The sequence below is a fragment of the Anser cygnoides genome, chromosome 9 (assembly GCF_040182565.1).
Source record: "Anser cygnoides isolate HZ-2024a breed goose chromosome 9, Taihu_goose_T2T_genome, whole genome shotgun sequence".
In the NCBI taxonomy this organism is placed as follows: Eukaryota; Metazoa; Chordata; class Aves; order Anseriformes; family Anatidae; genus Anser; species Anser cygnoides.
In genome coordinates, this window is record NC_089881.1 from 11,876,644 (window position 1) to 11,895,443 (window position 18,800).

General features: G+C 46.4%; 2 protein-coding genes across 3 annotated transcripts; one reads left to right on the forward strand and one right to left on the reverse strand.

Annotated features, from left to right (window-relative positions):
- Positions 1 to 1,401: 1,401 nt before the first annotated feature.
- ING5 (inhibitor of growth family member 5) lies at positions 1,402 to 9,992 on the reverse strand. 2 transcript variants are annotated; one of them, XR_010833581.1, is made up of 9 exons: positions 9,746 to 9,992; positions 9,594 to 9,665; positions 8,350 to 8,516; positions 6,786 to 6,897; positions 5,700 to 5,793; positions 4,591 to 4,726; positions 4,355 to 4,416; positions 3,574 to 3,718; positions 1,402 to 3,139 (listed from the first exon to the last, which is right to left on the reverse strand). XR_010833581.1 is itself a non-coding variant. In XM_067002476.1 (8 exons), exons 1-8 carry the CDS (start codon positions 9,780 to 9,782, stop codon positions 3,097 to 3,099), a joined length of 723 nt encoding a protein of 240 aa, XP_066858577.1. In that variant the 5' UTR covers positions 9,783 to 9,990; the 3' UTR covers positions 1,402 to 3,096. The 2 variants fall into 2 exon arrangements, 1 of the variants encoding a protein (XP_066858577.1); XM_067002476.1 differs by lacking the exon at positions 3,574 to 3,718 and having other exon boundaries at positions 9,746 to 9,990.
- A 77-nt stretch (positions 9,993 to 10,069) lies between these two features.
- On the forward strand, positions 10,070 to 17,817 carry DTYMK (deoxythymidylate kinase). The gene is made up of 5 exons (XM_067002477.1): positions 10,070 to 10,332; positions 10,440 to 10,548; positions 11,501 to 11,591; positions 15,061 to 15,258; positions 16,719 to 17,817. Exons 1-5 carry the CDS (start codon positions 10,203 to 10,205, stop codon positions 16,827 to 16,829), a joined length of 639 nt encoding a protein of 212 aa, XP_066858578.1. The 5' UTR covers positions 10,070 to 10,202; the 3' UTR covers positions 16,830 to 17,817.
- Positions 17,818 to 18,800: the final 983 nt, after the last annotated feature.

Below are 18,800 nucleotides of genomic sequence, written 5' to 3' on the forward strand. Positions count from 1 at the left end.
GACAATCTTTAGTGGAACATTCCTTTAAGTATCACAGTCTTGTTCATCCTTCTCCTTAAAGCAGATTTAACGCCGTACATTCAGAATTCAGGAGAAAGATTTAAACTCTTTAGCGACCAAAAATGAAGGCTACTGGTATTTCCATCTACAAGAGTCTCTAAAGATCTCTAAACCCAGGTGTAAACAGCCAACAGATGCTCTTGAGCCCGTGACAGCAGCTAGAGGCTCTGTGCTGGTATGTTGGCGACAGGACAGTCTATTGCTGGTGTCGGTGCGATGGGCAGACACGTCGGAGATGTCCCAGCGTAAAGAAGAGCGTGGATCACCTCAGCTTTGCTCATGATTCCTAGTGAAGAAGCATCTTTCCTTTTGAAGACTGATGCAAACTTCTAGCACTTTTTTTTTTTTTGCTTTGCTGGTTAAAATGGAAAACATCTGTTCTTCCGAGCCCAGGAAAGCACTTGCTAACAAAAAATTTGCTGTCCTACCTGACCATCCTTTCTGAGTTTAGGGCAGCTAGCTTTGCTCTTATTCATCCACAGCTGCACATTTCCATACTTGCATGCTTCCAGCAAGACCTCCAAAGAGGCGCAATCTAACTTTGAGATTGTTTCAAATCAAATGCTTAATCTATGGTGATAGCACTACTATTAAAGCCTTAGGAGAAGGGGAAAAAATTTTTACAATACCATTGGATGGAAGGGGAAAATAAAAGGTGAAACAGCATCACCACTAGCCTTCAGGACACGGTTACACTCTTACATTAATCCAGTGTAGCAGATCAATGAGGTACAGGTCTCACCCACTGGTTACTGAATTACAGGCTGGCTCATGAGGTATCACAATTGAATTTACTCTCAAAACAGAGGCAGAAAGAAGAGGGCTGACTGTATTTCTAAGATCAGGTTTACATGATTGTGCTGCTTCTCCCCCTCTCACCCTCAATCCGTTTCTAATTCGTCTGTGTGGTTTTGGGGTGCTTTTACAATGACAACAATGAGAAACATACATTGTCTTGTAAACATAGCTATGGAAACTTCATATATAGCATGGAGTGATGCAACCTAACAAGGACATGTACAACATCACACTTCAAACGAGAGGGCCCTGGAGACAGGTCTTTTTGCATAGCGGATGCAATAAATCAAAACGTTCACAGAAAACCTGTCTCAGTATCAAAATGTTTCTTCTGCAAGAGTCCTTACGTACCTGTAGCATCTACAAAACCCAGCAGAGCAAAGCAGGAAAGGAAAACAGGCAAGAGCTGTGTTCTACTTTCACTGCAAAGCACAAGTAAGAGGGCCAGGGCAAGAAAAAACAACCAAAAAAACAACAACAAAGTTCTTTCAGAAGCTGTTGCCAAAGTCCAACTAGAACAGTGTTGTTTTGGTTTTTTTCCCCCCTCACCCCCCTCTGTACTGTTTATTCAGATTGCTTTTAAAGCAGAAGAAAAGCTTATCTGGAAGCATTTCCAACAGTCTGCACCAAGAGCTCCGCACAATGGTATGCCAAGTAACACACAGCCCTGCACAGAGCTGCCATAAACACCCATCACAGACCACAGCTGGAAGAGTTCATGAACCCTGGTCTGTACTGCTGCAGGGTTTTGGTGTTTTCTCCCTCCCCTAGCAGAAAAACCTTTACCCACAACATTTTTGTGTAGGCAATTAAGCCCAATAATCCAGGATATATCTAAAGACAATACTTATCTCTGTTCTTCCCTCAGCTTCTGAATCTGCTATAACTCAAAGGAGGGGAAAAAAAACACCAAAAAAAACCAAAAAACACACACACACAAAAAGATTTGAGTTTTCCTATTACTGATTTCCTTCTCATCCTTCTGCTGCAGCAACTGGCACGGTGATGACAGCAAGGATTCACATTCAAGATCTGAAAGGCAGCTTAAAGAAGTCAAGAACAGGCAAATATGCCCCTACTAAGAAGGCAAGATGTCATTTTAAAACATTCCTACTGAATTGCCTTCTTCAATAAGACAGCTTCATAGCAAATTCTATTAACACACCACAACCTCCACCAAGCTACCTAATGGCCACCCTTCTTTCAGCTTTGCTGCACCATCACAGGAATGTACGTGTTATCCTTGCAGAGGATTCCCTTAAAGCTTCTTTTCCTGATTTACTGAGGTGCAACGCAGGCATACACAAGTAATAAAAATAAGGCCTTCATCTTCTGTTACGAATAAATCAGACCCTCTATAACAATACTCTAGGTTTCAACTTCACAGTAATATACTTAAAGAATTTCCAAAGAAATGAAAACTGACAGGAAAGGTAACTCACTCTCTCAGTACTACTGTCAGTAAGAAACACTGCAGGACAATTCCTGTGAGATTTAAAGCTCTTGTCCCAGAAGAGACAAACCTTTTATAGGAGGCAAAAAGCCAGATGTTTTGCTTCTCTTAAGGTTCACATGAATGCAAGCAAGATCAAGTAAAATAATGGCAGTGCAAAGTTAGACAGAAGAAATTCCCCAGAAGAGAAGATACGGTCTTATCTCCATCCCATCCCTACCCTGTCAAAACTAAGCACAGTATTTGGCTTTGAGGAAACAGACATTGGAAACAGCTGACCAGCTTTCTTGTTCCTCTGTACAACAAAACTGCAGAACAAATGGACTTCACACCAAAACTATTCCTCTTCTGCAGGCTACAATAGAGACAGTTCCTTTTTCTCTACCATGCTAAGCTCCAGGTAACTGAACGACTTCAGTGATGGCAATGCACCGTGAAGTTACAGGTATCTCATGTGCCTGCAACGCCTTACGTGGTTTCACAGACTCCTATAAACTAGCAGACTTGCAGCTACTGGCTGCCCTAACACTTCATAGTAACACTGATTACAGTGTTGTGCAAGTGTAACATAAATAAAATCCCTGTGGCAGATTCCCTCCCTCCCGCAGTCATTTTCTTATGAAAGAACAGGAATTACAACTGGCCACTGGACAATTAAATATCGTATCAGAAAAAGGAAGAGGGTAGGTTTTAAAATCAAAATCAAAAAGATGATATTGCAACTTGAAGGAAGGAATATATTAAAAAACTCTTCTAGCCTCAAAGGACGTATTCCCCTCTACTCCTTACTTCTTTTTCTTTCTTTCCTGAACACAACGTGGACAAAACCTACAGGGAAAAAGAATAACAAAAAGACAGTAATTAGTTCCTGAAGATAACAACATATCACTCAAGAGCTCTTTCTATCATTTGGAAATGAGCAGGAGGGGTGGTAATTTTAACTAATAGCAACAACTTCATGACATGTAGGAAGACTGGGCAAACAGGAAAGGAATTGTACAGACTCTGGTGAACAGCACTAAAAGGCTTCCAGGGCTGCCCCTCACAGCCATGATTCCCCCATTTCATTCACCTAAAAGTTACTCCAAGTAACAAAGTCAGAGAAAATAAGATATTTTCCTCCAGTTCATTCCTTCCTCTCCCTCCAGTGACTGCAGATGGCTGCAGTTCACTTCTACTTCAGCTTGTTTCTGATAAGCGTCTTACAGATAGATGAGAGGAGCCCATCAAATAGGTATATTTACGTCTCAAAGTCTGCTTACTGAAACAATCAGCATTTAACTCAGTGGCTAGCCATTAAACTTCAGCTCCATGCTATCACCGGTTTACTTCAGTATCTGATTGGAATGCAGTGACCTACTGCTCTATGCACTTGCACGCTTACGATTATTCCCATCACGCTGTGTTCTGTAAAATAAACATTTTAGTCATGTTATTTGTCCCCACTTAATACAGTAGCACAATTTCATTTCCTCTTGAAAATTCACTTTTCTTATGCTAACTGCAGAGTGTGGCATTTTAATTGTAAAGAGAACAATTACACAAAGTTTTTGTCCTTTGATAAAGCAAGTACAGAACAAGCGTATGACTTTCAAAGATGGGCACGTAAGCAAAACCTAAACAGAATTCTAACACTTTGTTTCCATAAATGGGAAAAAAAAGAATTATTTTCTCAACCTTAACCACAACAACAGTTGCACAGCAATACAGCAAACGTGAGATATAAGACATACATATTGACACAAGCCTCAGCTCATGAACTGCTCTACTTACCGTGAAAATTTACATACACCCAGGTCCTTGTTTTGCTCCCACCAAAATCTGTGGCAACTAAGACTCCCATGGAAGCAGCCCCTAATAAACAAGTTCCCCTTCTGCCTTCACAAAATTGCAGTCTCAAACCCTACAGGATGCAAAGCTCTGATGACAAGAGCAAAGTTCCTTTGTCAGGAAGGGTCACAATAGGGTTTCGATTCTTTTTGTGATTCTTGTTGAGGGAAAATGTAGGTTGGTAAAAGTAAAAAGCCTGTGTGTCCTCCTTACCATTTCCCTTTTGGTTTGGTGGTGAGATCCACACAAGCAAAGTGGAACCATTCAATTGGGCACTGCAAAACAAAGAAAAAATCCTCAGAAGAGATGCTTAGCATTTCACAAGCGTTACGTTTGTTTTGGATGATCTAATTGAGCAAGTACCCCCCTCAGATTTCACAGTGCTGTGATGTTGCAATCATCATTTCGAAAGACACAGAGCGCCTTTTGACAACAAACCAAGTGCTTACATCTGGGTTGTCACAGCCGATCATTTCTCCGTACGACACCTGGTGACACAAGCAGTAGGTGGGCTCGTTGGGGTCCACTGGCATGTCTAGGACATCTGAGGGATGCACTGACAGGATGGTATCAGCAAACTCAGAGCTGTAGACAAGAACAGTTTGAGGACAAAAGACTTTTCAGTTATGGACAACTATACATTTCCAAGATCTAAATCCCTCTTGGGAAAATTAGTTTTTAACAATATCTTCCTTAGAAATCATTGAACCCACTTGAGAGTTTAATTACACATTCATATATTGTCCAATAATTAAAAACATAAAGCAGGTTTGATCAAACACAAAAATATGAGCTCGACTATAAAGATTAAGAGAATGATTTGTAGATGACATGACTAAAGTAACCAAATGAACATACAACTCACTTCTGTTTGCATGGCAGAATAATCTGCCTTTTTTTCCCCAGTCCATTTTAATATATATTCTTCTTTCTCTGCCAGGCATGAGGGAACCCCCTTGCTCTGACACGTCAGTAACACGTAATAGAAAATACATTCTTTTCTTGCCCCTCCATTTAGCCAATTGAAGATAGTAGAATTAACTGGGTTAAAAAAAAAAATCACGTGATGGAGGTGATGTGCTTTCTTCCTTGCCTCACAAAATGGAATTATATTATTCAAGACTATTTAGGACACAGTTGTTTGAAAACAACCACAAAAAACTCTCCAAGATTTCCACAACAGCAATACAACATCAGTATTTGTCCCAATAGGCAAGTGTTTCTTTGCAATGAGTATTGCAAGCAACGTTTAAAAATAGCTGCATGACAAAAATCAAAGCTATTTTCTACCAGCTTGCCAACAGCAACACAGGCTCTGATCTTGTCCTTCCAGACAGAGGGCATTCCAAGCATGCTGAGTTTCCACATGTCAAGCAAGGAGTTAATTAACAAATCTGACTTGTCCTAAAGAGGACTCTAATGAAATATAGTTAAGACCACAATAACCTAACCACCATTAACACCCTGACAGGAGAGTCATAAATAAGGTAACATGAGTTTAGGGAAAATTCATGAAACGTTGAGCCAAAGTCACCAGAACTGTAGCTGGGTGTCTTACCCTCCTTTGAGTTTCTTTTTCTTTGGTGTATCTTCTTCAGATGTTCGCCTGCCTCGACCACGAGAGCCTCTTTTGTCTTTTTGACTTCGTCCCTCTATAAAAGAAAAAAAGTGCATTGTTTCAGCTTCTTTGAATACCAGAAACATCCCCAGGTATTTTACTTTTGGTGCATTTGTTTTGAAATCCTTCCGTGATACGTAATTCAATACAAACACCGATTCTGAAATATACATACACTTTTCTGCCACAAACACGCCAAGCTTGCAAGTAGTATTACTAAGCGCCTAATTCCTATGTTTGCAGTTCTGGCAATTAAATCACTACAGTACAATGTCAGTGCATAGTGTCACACAAGATTTAAACAGCATCACATTTGATCAGATGTGACATAATGCAGATTTAAAAAATAATAAGTATATTTTTAAACATTTGGCCAGTTAATTGGTTACTCAGCTACTGACTTAACTTTTATCTCCACAGGTCCGTACTCCTCATCTTACTCTTTATTTCATAGCTCAAAGGCATAAAGCTGTGTTGATGTTAACCGTAACCAAGTTTCACCGTAGTTACAGGAGATTTCCTGTATATGTTACAGAAATTGGTATCTTCCTTTACCTCTTAATTTTTCCTGCTGTTCTCAGCTTGACTAATATCCAAATCCAGTAAAAGCAGGAAAATAAGCAGATGTCTTCTCCAAAAGATCTTAGAACTTACTCAGTAATAGATCAAGTCTGAAGCCAACCGTTAAACTCAAGAGGTGTAGGAACTATGGGCTGAACATCAGTTCAGTTTTGCCTCGGTTAGATCCCCCTTAGCCAGTGACAACCAGTCACCATGACTGACAACCAGTGACCATGGGCCACCTCAGGATGCTCTGACAAGGAGAGCGCGCAGGTTAGATACTAGCACTAGATTTTTTCCTTCCCCCTGTTCATTGGTCAGCGCAACACTGTAAATATCTGAAGAGCATTCACAAGTACAGGAGAGCACCATAGCCTCCTGAAACGACAGCCCAACTCTATATTTTAGCCTCTCTGGTTACGCTCCATGCTGAAAAAGGCTGTCAAACACATAACATTTACGCACTTTTCAGGCTTCGTGCTCCAGGGTTTTCAAAGTCGCTGCCTTCCAGTTTATCTTTCAGATCTGCTTCAAACCGTGCCAAGTCTGCATCCAGCCGGCGGATATGCTTATCCACCTGCACAGAAGAGGAAACCACAAACTGAATTATTAAAAAAACAAAACAAAACAAAACAACTCTTAAACCAAGAACAGGAAGGTCTAGTAACTTGGCTGCTATCAGCATGAACAGGAATGTAACACTTGAAGGCAAGGCGTGAGAGGTGTACCAAACTGGAAGAAGGGAAATGGTACATACAATGGGAATTAAAGCAAACAGAGAAAGAAAAAAGCTGAAGCAAGCTTGCTAAAAGCAAGAGAACCCAATCCCAATGCAAGCAAAGAGAAATAAAGGAAAAGGGGGTGGGGGAAGGCGGCATAAAGGAGAGTCAAAACAACTAGACTAATGGTTTGCAGAACAAAACAAAATGATGAAAGATATTTAAAGATTGTTTTCTCCTGGCCATCTAAAAAATATATTATTCAACTGATATCCATTAAAGGCGGCAACATTTTCTCTAGTATTTCACTAGCATGCTATTTAATGAAATTGAATAACAAATACAAGCCATCTCCAATATCAAGTCAGTACACATTACGTAAGTATCTCATAATACCCTGGTGACAATAATGTGGCTTACAGAACAGAGATGTAGCAAAGGTGTTTTAACCCTCATCCCTCACCCCCAAACCATGTTGCTGCAGTACCTATTCATGAAGTTAGTGTTTATCTAGGATGCTTTTCAATCCCTGTGAAATAATTTCCTTTTCTGCAGTGTTTGACGTCAATAAAAAGTACTCCAGCTGCAGCTGTCACTTTTAATTAGAATCCAGAGCATCTCTAGAAGCTACATAAAACATGCTAAGAACAGACAAAAAGGATTCCCCTCGTTTAAGATGCACCTATGGGATAAAATAGGCAGAGATAAGAATTACTCAAGGGACAGATAAACAGACAGGAGTAGGTGCAGAACAGGAGAAAAGTGGAAAGCTGCACCTTAAGAAAAGATATTTTCTCACTGCAAGTTTGACATCTAGTATACAGCCAAAACAGTGGAGCTGACCGGTCTCCATGCCTCTGTCACCTGGAAACCCAAGAAACTGGAAAGATTTCCCTCAACTCCTCCACAATACAGCTTTAAAGCTGACCTAAAAAATGTTGTTTATGACCAAGACCAGGCCTAAATGAATTAGTGGGTGAAAGGGGAGTGGGTGGGGTAAATATGCTGTCATTATTAGACAGCAGATGTGTACTTCTGATAAAGCGATCACCAACCTTTAATCAGTAGAGAAGCCTACTTGACACAAAACCCAGGAACACAAGGGGAGGCCTTTTTTTTTTGGAGGGGGGGGGGAGGATAACAGTAAGAAAAGGAAGCTTAAGAACTAATACTTTGTTTCAGTAAGATATTAAAGGCAAATACGCCAGGAAAAAGACAAACGGATGCTGCAGAAGCACCTCTCAAGTCTGTCACCAGCCCCAGTCCAGATTATGATTCTATTTACGAGTCTCACTGTTTTTGGTCCTCACCATCTCATATGTCTGCATGGCCAGCTGTACTTTATCGTCGCTGTACTCTTTACATTTACTGTAGGCACTTTGGATTTTTTTCAGGTGTTCCACTCGCTCCTCGGGCAACATGTTCTTTACAGATTCAATGTATTCTGCTGCAAGACTGTCAATTTCTGCTTTCTTATCTGAAAAGCAGAGACACGGTACACATACGTGAGAAAGCCATCATCCAAAGGAAGTATTTTTACCTTCTACCTCTCTCTAGTATTTAGAAGACCCCTCCAGAGAGTTTTTGGACTTGCCTTGATTCTTTAATGCATTTACCTTTTTTTATTAAAGATTAATTTAAAGGCATACTGTCTTCAACACCTGTGGTATAGTGCTGGTTTCTCAAGTGTTTTGCTGTTCAGAGGAGAGGCTCAGTTAAGACCAGAAACAGAATCAATAGGTTCACCAACTTCAACCTCTCTTTCCGTATGAAGAACACTGTATTTGCTGCATGGCTTTGTTTTAATGTCTCAAATTGAAAATCATTAATGCACAATCACATGTCAACAGAAACCTCAAAAAAAAAAAAAAAAGGAAAAGAAGTCTTAAAGGCATGCAGCAATCTACAATTCAGTAGATGTGAAAATAAGTATGTCTGACAGCAAGAACGTCCAAGGGGCAATCAGGTACAGTGACCACAATTATACATAACTACAAGTTAGCAAGCAACAGCTGAAAATGAAACCCCCTGCCCAGTGAGCTGTAGGACTCCCAGAAAACCAGCATGAGACTGGTTGAGGGAAACAGGGAAGCTCCTGAGTTGGAAGGGACCCACAAAGATCACCGGGTCCAACTCCTGGCTCCACACAGGACCGCCCGAAAACCAAACCGTGTGTCCCAGAGCCTTGTCCAAATGCTTCTTGAACTCCAGCAGGCTCGGTGCCGTGAACGTGAGCAGCCTGCCCCGGTGCCCGACCACCCTCTGGGTGAAGATCCTTTTCCTGACACCCTCCCCCGGCCCTCCCCCGTCCCAGCCCCATGCCGACCCCTCGGGTCCCGTCGCTGTCCCCGGAGCTCAGCGCCTGCCCCTCGGGAGGGAGCTGCAGGTTGCCATGAGGCCTCCCCTCAGCCTGCTCCGCTCCGGGCCGAACAAACCCAGGCACCAGCCCCCCTCCGGCCCCTTCCCCATCCCCGCAGCCCCCCCCGCAGCCCAGCCCCCGCGGCTCCCCCCCGGCCCCGGTGCCGCGGCTCCCTGCCGCCGCCTCCGCACGCACCTTCCGTCCGCTGGTCGAGCTCCCGCATCAGCTGGAAGTTGCGCTGCAGCTCGCAGGGCAGGTTCTCGATGCCTGAAACGAGCACAGAGCCCCCTCAGCGCCGCGCCCCCTCACGGCCCCGCCGCCCGCCGCCCCCCGCGCCCGGCGCTCACTGTCCAGGTAGTGCTCCAGGTACATGGCGGCCGCCATCTTGTGCCGCCCGCCCCGCCCCGCTCCGCCGCCGGCCGGCCCCGCCGCGCACGGGCCGCGGCCTCGACCTCATCGCATATTCATGAGCCGCCCGCGCCCATTGGCCGCCACGTATTGCATATTCATAAGGGGGGCGGGACCACTCGCTTCACCCCTCACAACGGGGCCCGGCGCTCCCTCGGTGCCCTCTGGGGGGCGCTGCGCCTCGCCGCCTCCCCCCCCCCCCCACCCCACCGCGCGCCCTTTGCCCGTTCTCCCCGTTTTTTCCCTCAAAACGGCGGGCGAGCACCGCCCCCGCCCCCCCCTTAACGGCGGGCCCGGCCTCCCTTTTGGAGGACTCCGCCGCCTCTGTGGCTCCCCGCTGCCCAGAGCGCCGCCGGGGCGGGGCGGGGCGCGGGACCGGGAGCGGGAGCGGGCGGCATGGCGTGCGGCCGGGGGGCGCTGATCGTGCTGGAAGGGATGGACAGGGCCGGCAAGAGCACGCAGGGCCGGCGGCTGGTGGAGGCGCTGCGGGCCGGCGGGCACCGCGCCGACCTCCTCCGCTTCCCCGGTACGCGGGGGCTGGGGCTCGGGGGGGGGGGGGGGCGTCGGGGGGAGGGGGGGTGCTGCCGCCGTTACCGCCGCCGCCACCGAGCTGTGTCGCCCCTTCGGTTGCAGAGAGGACGACGGAGATCGGGCGGCTGCTGGGAGCCTACCTGGTGGGGGAGAAGGACGTGGAGGACCACGCCGTGCACCTCCTGTTCTCCGCCAACCGCTGGGAGCACGTGTAAAGATGGCGGGGGTCGGGGGGGGGGGGGAGGCGGGCACCCCCTCAGCCCTGCGCCCCTCAGCCCTGCTGCTGCCCTCGGGCCCGGCCTGAGCGAGCAGCGAGCCCCCGCCGGGCTGGGGGTCGGGGTCAGGGCCAGGCACGGCCTGCTCGAGGCCAGGAGCCTGTGCCCGTTCCCCTCCAGCCCCAGGCAGCGCCCTAAACGGGCTGCCCTCCCTGTGAGCTGCCCTCCCGGTGTGGGTGGAGGGTTCGGGCTCGTCCCCTGCAGCTCCCTCTGTGCTGCCGGGTACAGAAACCAGGGGATTTCATCGCCACCTGGATTGAGCACCGCCACCTGGGAGCCCAAAGGGAGTGGGCAAACCGCAGCGTCACCGAGCCCCTGAGCACAGCCTTTGGTGTACTGAGCTGCTGCCCCAGCCTGGGAGCTACTGCTCGTGTGGTTTTTTGCCAAACGGAGGCTTTGTGTGTGTAGCTGGGGCCGTCGGTGACAGCTGTTGTGCTTACCTGGGCCTCTGTGCTGCAAAATGTTTTCTGTTTTTAAAAAAAAGCTTCGCTGATTCTGCTGTAGCAGGAGTGCCGAGTAAACTGGGAGAGCATGAGGCAGATGGGTGAGCTGCAGTAAGAAATGTCTGCTGTAAATAAAGGATGCTTTTCTCTGACAGAGGCAAGTATTTCAAACCCACTGCACCACTTAGGAAGGAAGACTAAGCTGTTCGTGCCTGGCTGTAGCTCATCGGTGATCTTGCTGCAAGCTGTGGAGCTGCCTAGAGCAATGCCCTGCACTGGTGCACCCTGAATGTGGGTGTCTCGAAAGGGTATTTGCTTAATATCTTAGAGGACAGAGCACAAATAGGAATTGATTCATGGTCAGTGTCACGGATGACCCTGATGCTGCTAATGATCAGTTTGAAGTCGGAAGTGTAACTTATTTTTTCTTCTCTATGGTTTTCAGGCCTTCAATGAAAGAGAAGCTACGTCAAGGGGTCACGCTTGTGGTTGACAGATATGCCTTTTCTGGAGTGGCCTTCACAAGCGCCAAGGAGGTGAGTGAAGGACCCAGCAGGCCCTGCCTCTCTGTATTTGGAGAAACAGGAAACGGGGAGAGGCCTGCTCTCGACGTCGGTCAGTGTGGCCCAGGCTCCTTTTCTGGGGAAATGCGGATTGAAATGGGGGATGAAAGTTTCAGCTTAAATGTTAACGTGGCCTGTGTGCCCGTGTCTACCCCTTCCCCCAGAAGAACAGAGAAACTCGTTAGGTTATTTGTTAGCGAGGTAGGCTCACTCCAGAGTTGCACTGGGGAACCCCAAACCAGACATGGCACTCCAGGTGTGGGTGCAGGACAGACGGGAAGAAGGATCACTCCTCGTGCTTATACAGCTAGGCTGCTGCTGGCCTTTGCGGCCAGGGCATGCTGCTGACTCAGTGAGCTCAGTGTCCACCATGAGCCTCAGCCCCTTTTCTGCAGAGCTTCTGCCCAGCTGGTCAGCCTCCAGCCTGTCCTGGTGCATCAGGTTTTTCTTCCCCAGGGTAGGACATTTTGAGTTTGCCTTTGCTGAATGTCTTGAAGTTCCTGGCAGCCTGTTCCTCAGTGTGTTGTGTCCCTCCAGATAGCAGTCCTGCCCTCCTGTGTGCTCACTGTCCCCGCCTGGTGTCATCCAGAAGGTTGCTGAGGGAACGCCCTGTCCTGTCGTTTCAGTCGTTAGAGATGTTGAACAAATGATTGATGAAGGATAATTGATAATTGATGAAGGATATTCATCCTTGAGTGCTGGCACCAGCAGCCACCTACCGGCTGGACTTTGTGCCACTGGTCACCACGCTCAGCCCAGCAGCCTCGTCGTTTTTTTGCCAACTTGACTGTCTGCCTACCAGTTCGTATCTCACCAGCTTGGTGGAAAGGAGGTCATGCTTACGTCAAGGTACAAAGCACCTACTGCTCTCCTCATATCCTCAGAGCCGGCCTTACTGTAGAAGGCTGTCACGAGAGCCAGGCAGAGTTTCCCGGTGATAAATCCCTGCTGGCTGTTCCCAGTTGCCTTGTTCCTTCATGTGCCTGGACATGGCTTTCAGGAGGATTTGGTCCAGTACCTTCCCAGAAGCTGATGTTAGGCCAACTGGCCTGCAGTTCCCTGGATCTTCCTTCTTGAAGACGAGTGCAATATTTACCTCTTGTAAAGTCTTCAGCTTTGCTTGCTTGCCGTGACCTTTCACAGGTGATGGAGTGCCTTGCCACGACATTACCAGCTCCCTCAGTATGTGTGGATGCATCCTATTTGGTCCTGTGAATTTGCATATGTCCAGCTGGCTTGACTGCTTCCCTAAATGTGTCTTTCTCTACTGCAGGTGCTGCTGCACTCCTGCCCCCTTTGCTAGTAGGTTTGAGGACCTGGCTGGCTGGGGGCAAACCTTCTCAGTGAAAAGTGATGCAAAACCCATCAGGTACTTCAGCCTTTTCTGTCCCTTGGCACTAGGTCCCCAGTCCCACTGAGCAGCAGGCCTACATTTTCCTTAGCCGTCCTCCTGCTGCCAGCATCCTTAGAGAAGCCCTTGTTACTCACATCCCTCACTACTTCTGACTTCAGCTGAGCCTTGGCTTTTCCAGCTTCTTCCCTGCACTCTTGAGTAATGTTTCTGTATTATTGCTTGGTGTTGTGCCTATTTCCATCTTCTGTCTGCTTCCTTTCTGCACTTTGGGCCTAGTTAGGAGTTCTTTGTTTATTCCTGTCAGCTTTCTCACATGTTTATCGTGCTTTCTGCACGGTGGGATGTTCCACTTTTCTGTTCTGAGGAGGCTGGCTGTGAAGATCAACCAGCTCTGCTGGGTTCTTTTCCCTCCGTGGCAGTTTCCCTGGGCACCCTGCTAAGGAGATCCCTGATAAACAGAAATCTGCTCTGCTAACGTCCAGACCCGCAGTTCTGTTTGTCTTGTTCACTCCTCTCTGGACTGTAACCGCCACCATCCTGTTCGCTTCAGCCAAGGCTGCCCTTGATCTTCACACCTTCAGCCAGTTCCTCTTCACTTGTGAGTAGCAAGTCCACCAGGGCACCTTCACTCGCTAACTTATTGAATACCTGTGTGGAGAATTTGTCTTCAGCATTCCTGAGAAACCTGGACCGCTTGTGCCCAGCAGATACACAGGTGGTTAAGGTCTTCTATGACTGTCAGGGCCTGCAATTGTGACCCTTCTTCCATCTGTATGAAGAAGGCTTCATCGACGTCCTGTCTTCTGGTCTGTCCCTGACCCTTACCCATAGGCTCCCACCTGGCTCATCTCCTATCCCAAGGCCAAGCTCCCTGTGCTGCAGACACTCCTTTGCAAACAGCACAACCTCTTCCTCCTCACCTTCCAGCCTGTCTTTCCTGAACAGCCTCTGTGGATCCATTGCAGCGCAGCAGTCTGGCAGGCTGTCCCACCTCACCCCTGTAATCCGAGCAGGATCACAGCCCCGCAGCGTCCTGTGCAGGGACATTCCTTGGGTGTTTCCCATGTTGTGTGCTTGAGATAGGTCCCCAGTAGTGCCGCTTTCCAGAGAGCCTCTGCTCTCATATTTTCCCTTAGACGCTTCCTCCTTGCCTGACACCTTCAGTTCTCTACAGCTTGTAAGCGTTCCCTTGACATACCTAGTTTAAAGCTCTTTTCACTACAGACGCTCTTGCCCTGCGTTGGGATGTATCCCATCCCTGCTCTGTAGCCATCGGTCCTTGAAGAGTGTCCTGTGGTCACAGAAGCTGAAAGCTTGCCTGCAACAGCAACCACGCAGCTGGGAGTTGACCTGAATTTATTCCTACCTAGACCTTTCCCCCTTTCTGGAAGAACTGAGTGGATCTTGGGCTCCCATGCCCTGTGTCATCCTCATCCCCCCAAGCCCGGTGGTCGCTCTTGGTATGTGCACCCTGATTGCATCGCTGTCCACCACGTGGATGAGCAGCAAGGAGTAACAGGGTCAGACAAGCCTCAGCAGTCTCTGCAATGTTGTGGATCCATATACCCCCGTGGACGTCTTCAAATTTGTCAGCGGGATCCAAAAAAGTTGGAAAGCTTTGTCTCTTGCATCGGGGCTGGAATTCCTGGGTGGGCTGAGAAGGTGTACGGGAGGTATTCAAACAGGTATCTCCATGGGCACAAACTTACTAAAGCTGCACGGCGTTTATATTTGGGAGCACCTTTCTTTTGGACTGATCACTGTGTGGACTTCAAAATGTGACTCATTATTTCCCTCTGCTGGGCTTTGCGGAAGAGATGTTAAAATCATTAGCTCTGCTTGACTTCAGTGAGCATGAGAGGGGCACGGCACCTAGGAAAATCTGGACCCTCAAAATTGCCAGGAGTGAATTCATGAATTTTAGGCTGGGAAATCACCTTTTCAGTTTGTAGGGCTGTATTCAGTGATTTGTGCTGCATCTCTTCTCTGACTGTTCCTCCCCTACCCCAGTCTCCAGCTACCCTGCTTCTTTCCCTTGTTCTCATTCCTTTCTTTCACCTCAAACTTGGTTGTCTTTGTTTGGGACAGAACTTCTGCGTGGACTGGTGCAAACAGCCTGACATTGGACTCCCAAAGCCAGACCTGATTCTGTTTCTTCAGTTAAGCCCAGAGGAAGCAGCAGCACGAGGGGACTTTGGAAGTGAACGTTACGAGAACAGCCTCTTCCAAGAGAAAGTTCTGCAGTCCTTCTATCATCTGATGAAGGACAAGACGTTAAACTGGAAGGTGAGGAAATAACCCTAAGGGGTCTGTCACAGACTGGGGGTGGTCTCTCACGAGAGGGCTCCCCCCTGGATTGTGTGTGTTGTGCCCTTGTGCTTCCCACTTCCCGCCCTTGGCAAGAAGTTGGGGGGGCGTGCTGGGGACCAGCCAAAGCTGCTGTAGCCTGCAGCAGGGCACTGCTGACACCCACTGCTCCAGGATACTGTAAGGGGCCCTATTGGGTGGGGGAAGGCTTTTGTTTGTTGGTTTTGCAGAAGAGAAGAAAACATACACCATAGCACAAATTTTTTTTAAAAAAAAAAAGAGCATGCTGTCAAAATTATTGTATTAGACAGTATGGAACTTACCTAACGTCTAGTCTGCAAACCCTGATTTTCCAGAGATTCTAGCAGTGGAATGTATTTCCCTTATTACTTGTCATCTGCTATCTCTCTACCCATTATGCGAAAGGAGTTTTCATTTAAAGTATCAGTGACATGTCTGTTTAAAATACACCAAACTGCAGAGCTATTAAACAGGTACATACCAAAACAGATGATGTAGAGGTGACAGGTATCCCTGAAGTGAGCACAGAAATCCAGTTCCAGCACCCATTAACAGTACAGTTAGCATTCCTGGCAATTTGCCCCTCAACATCAGATAAAATAATAGACATCAACGGTTGCCAAATATCCATGTAGTCCAGAACATGAAATGGAGCTCAGTACACCATCAATTACAAGAATAAATTGAGGTCCTCTATCTGCTTGAGAATATTGTGTGAGCACAAAGCTGGGTCATTAGCTGTTCCATAACGAGAAGACTACCATTTAATTACGAAGTGTATTTATTGCATAGCCTCACAGTCTGCTCTTTCACAACAATGCTGTGCGGTCCAGTATTCATAGGTCATCATGATCAAATAGGTCATCATGATCAACCTGCACCTGCTTACGTCTTTTAACCAAGTTCTTCCTTTGCCTTGGTCGCTCCTAAATAATTTTAAAGCCATGGAAACAAAACCTTTTGCCAATTAACGTTGACTTGTGATGACCTGCAAGCTGTAATTCTGAAGTGAAATGTCATGTTTTCTAAAACAATATTAGGAAAAACATTGCTGCTTGGAATTTCTCCTGTTAAATACAAGCTTTGTGGAATTTAGTTTTGATATGGGCTGTACTGCTTTACACCTGTTCTGTTGCCTTGCAATCTCTGTAAAGGTGAAAATCAAGCAAGCTGTCCCTTTTTGTTTCCCTTCATCCTGCCGCACATCTACTTCTTAAGTGTCTGTTCCTGTGTAAAATAAATTTTCCAGTTCCAGTGCAGAAGTAGTGCATGAGAAGTGTAACTAGCTCCTTTCACTGCTCATGAATTGTAACAATATTGAGTAAAGGGGGAGAGCAGAAATAGCAGGAAGGTGGTTTTTTTCCCCATTGTGTTGGAAATTGAGGAACATGTTTCTGTATTTTGTGTTTTGGCAACAGATGATTGATGCTTCAAAGAGCATAGAAGACTTGCACAGAGAAATTAAGTCCATTGCAGAGGAAACCATGCTGGAGGTACAGAATAAACCTTTGGGAGAACTCTGGAAATAAAACTTAATACAGGTTATTCTTTTAGACCTACCAAAAAATTCACCTCTTGGACCTTCCTTGGGTGGATGACGTCTCTACATCACGTTCTAGTTACTACAGCTTAGATCACGTGTATTCTTCCTGGTCCAGCATGGTGCTGGTATGCTTTTGACTGTGCCTGCTTCTCCTCTTCCATTCTCCATAGTCCCCGCTGCTTTTTTTATAAGCGAGCATACAGAGAGCACAAAACATTCCTTGTGAAATCTTCCCTGCTTCAGGTAGGATCTCTTGTTGGAGGCTTGGTTCTGTAATGTAGATTTGGATACTGAGCCCAGATCTTCCCCAAATGTGATCAGAAGCAACAGGTAGGGAACAGCCTTCCCATATTTGAAGTTCCAGAGAACTACCATGTTTCTGGTTCTTCTTTCTCTCTAGTGGAATGCATCCCCCGTGCTAAAACCAGCTTTTATAATACTTTCTAATAAATTACTCTTTTAAACATTTTGTACAGCAGCAAAGGTGTTTATTTTTTTTTCCTACCACTATGATCACTTACCTTCTAGAAGGACATACAGGAGGTGAAAGTGCAGCAGTTCAGGCACTAAATACAGGGATCACTGCTAGTACGAAGGGATGGATGACTTCCTATTCCAGCCTGCTCCCCAGCTGTTCAGTGAGAACAGTACGGAAGCTGGACAGCTATTGGCAGGGGGAGTCCGAAATAGATGTTAGCTTGTCACCAGACCCAGTTGAAGGCTGAGTGGTGCACAAATTCCTTTAGACTGGTTGAATTACTCCTGCGACCAAGATCAGAGGAAGAGTCAGCAGTGACTCCTGCACTTCACTTTCCAAGTGAAATTCAGACAGCCCAGCGTACGTTACCAAACCAGATCAGGTACAAGTTGTGAGCTTGCCCACTTCCCTCAGCCTGTACCATTCTGATTACTACCTGAAGGAGCTGCTTTTAGTCTGAGTTGTTACAATAAAGTTCCAGTGCGTAAAATGGTAATGGGTGTTTGCCGCTTGATTATGCTATAGTAGGTTAAGAGGTCTTCCAAGTCTTCAGCAGTAAAAAATAAATAAATAAATAAATACACTAGTCTAGGATGAGTTAAATTAAAACGTCTGTAAGGTGCATTAATATGGGGATGACCAGCAGAGGTAAGATGTCTCCCTGTCAGACACTTAGCAGTATGGACTGCTCTCCAAGCTGCCCCTACAGAGACTAAACCCTGCTTTCTTAGCTCAATTGGCCTCTGACTGACTAGTCGGGAGAGGAAGGTAAATGTTTAAAACAATGCTGCTGCAAACATCAGCTGAGATAGAATAAGCTGCCTTCACTCTGCATAGTAAATGGTAGCAGGAACACTCTGTGAAGGAGATAAGCACCTGTAATGCTGAATTGTGCCCTTCCAGCAATTCTTTAACCTTCAGGCGTCATTTAATTCATCTTAGCTTTAGGTTCCCAACTACAGAAAGCCAAGAACATCTGTTCAGGACCTAAGAAATTTGAGTTTAGCACTCTCAATTATTGGGGTCGCATTAATGCCCAGGTATAAAATCTGTCTGGCTAAGCTGTCTTTAACCATGAAAGCACAAACACGTAAGTAGCACCTCTTCTTCTGAACAGTGGCAGTAGTTTGTACAAACTGAGGGAACTGAGGGCGCAATAATTCCTGAGTAACTATCCTTTAACAAAAAGGACCTGCTATTACACAGCAAAATGGTAGCAACATTTGAGTTTAGACCTGTTTTTGTAATGTTTACTACTGCAGGGCTGATGTTTAAAAGGCTTCCTAGAAACACTGTGAAAAGCCGTCAGCCGAATAGCTGAACAGGGAGCAAACAATCCTAAAGAAAACAAGTTTTATTTTCCACCCACCAATTCGAAACATTAACTTTGAAACCTCAGCTTGGCTTTTTCCCCTGCTACCTCAACTGCACATGTGGCAGAGACTCACCAGAAAAGCACGTCCTGTCTTGGAAAGACTT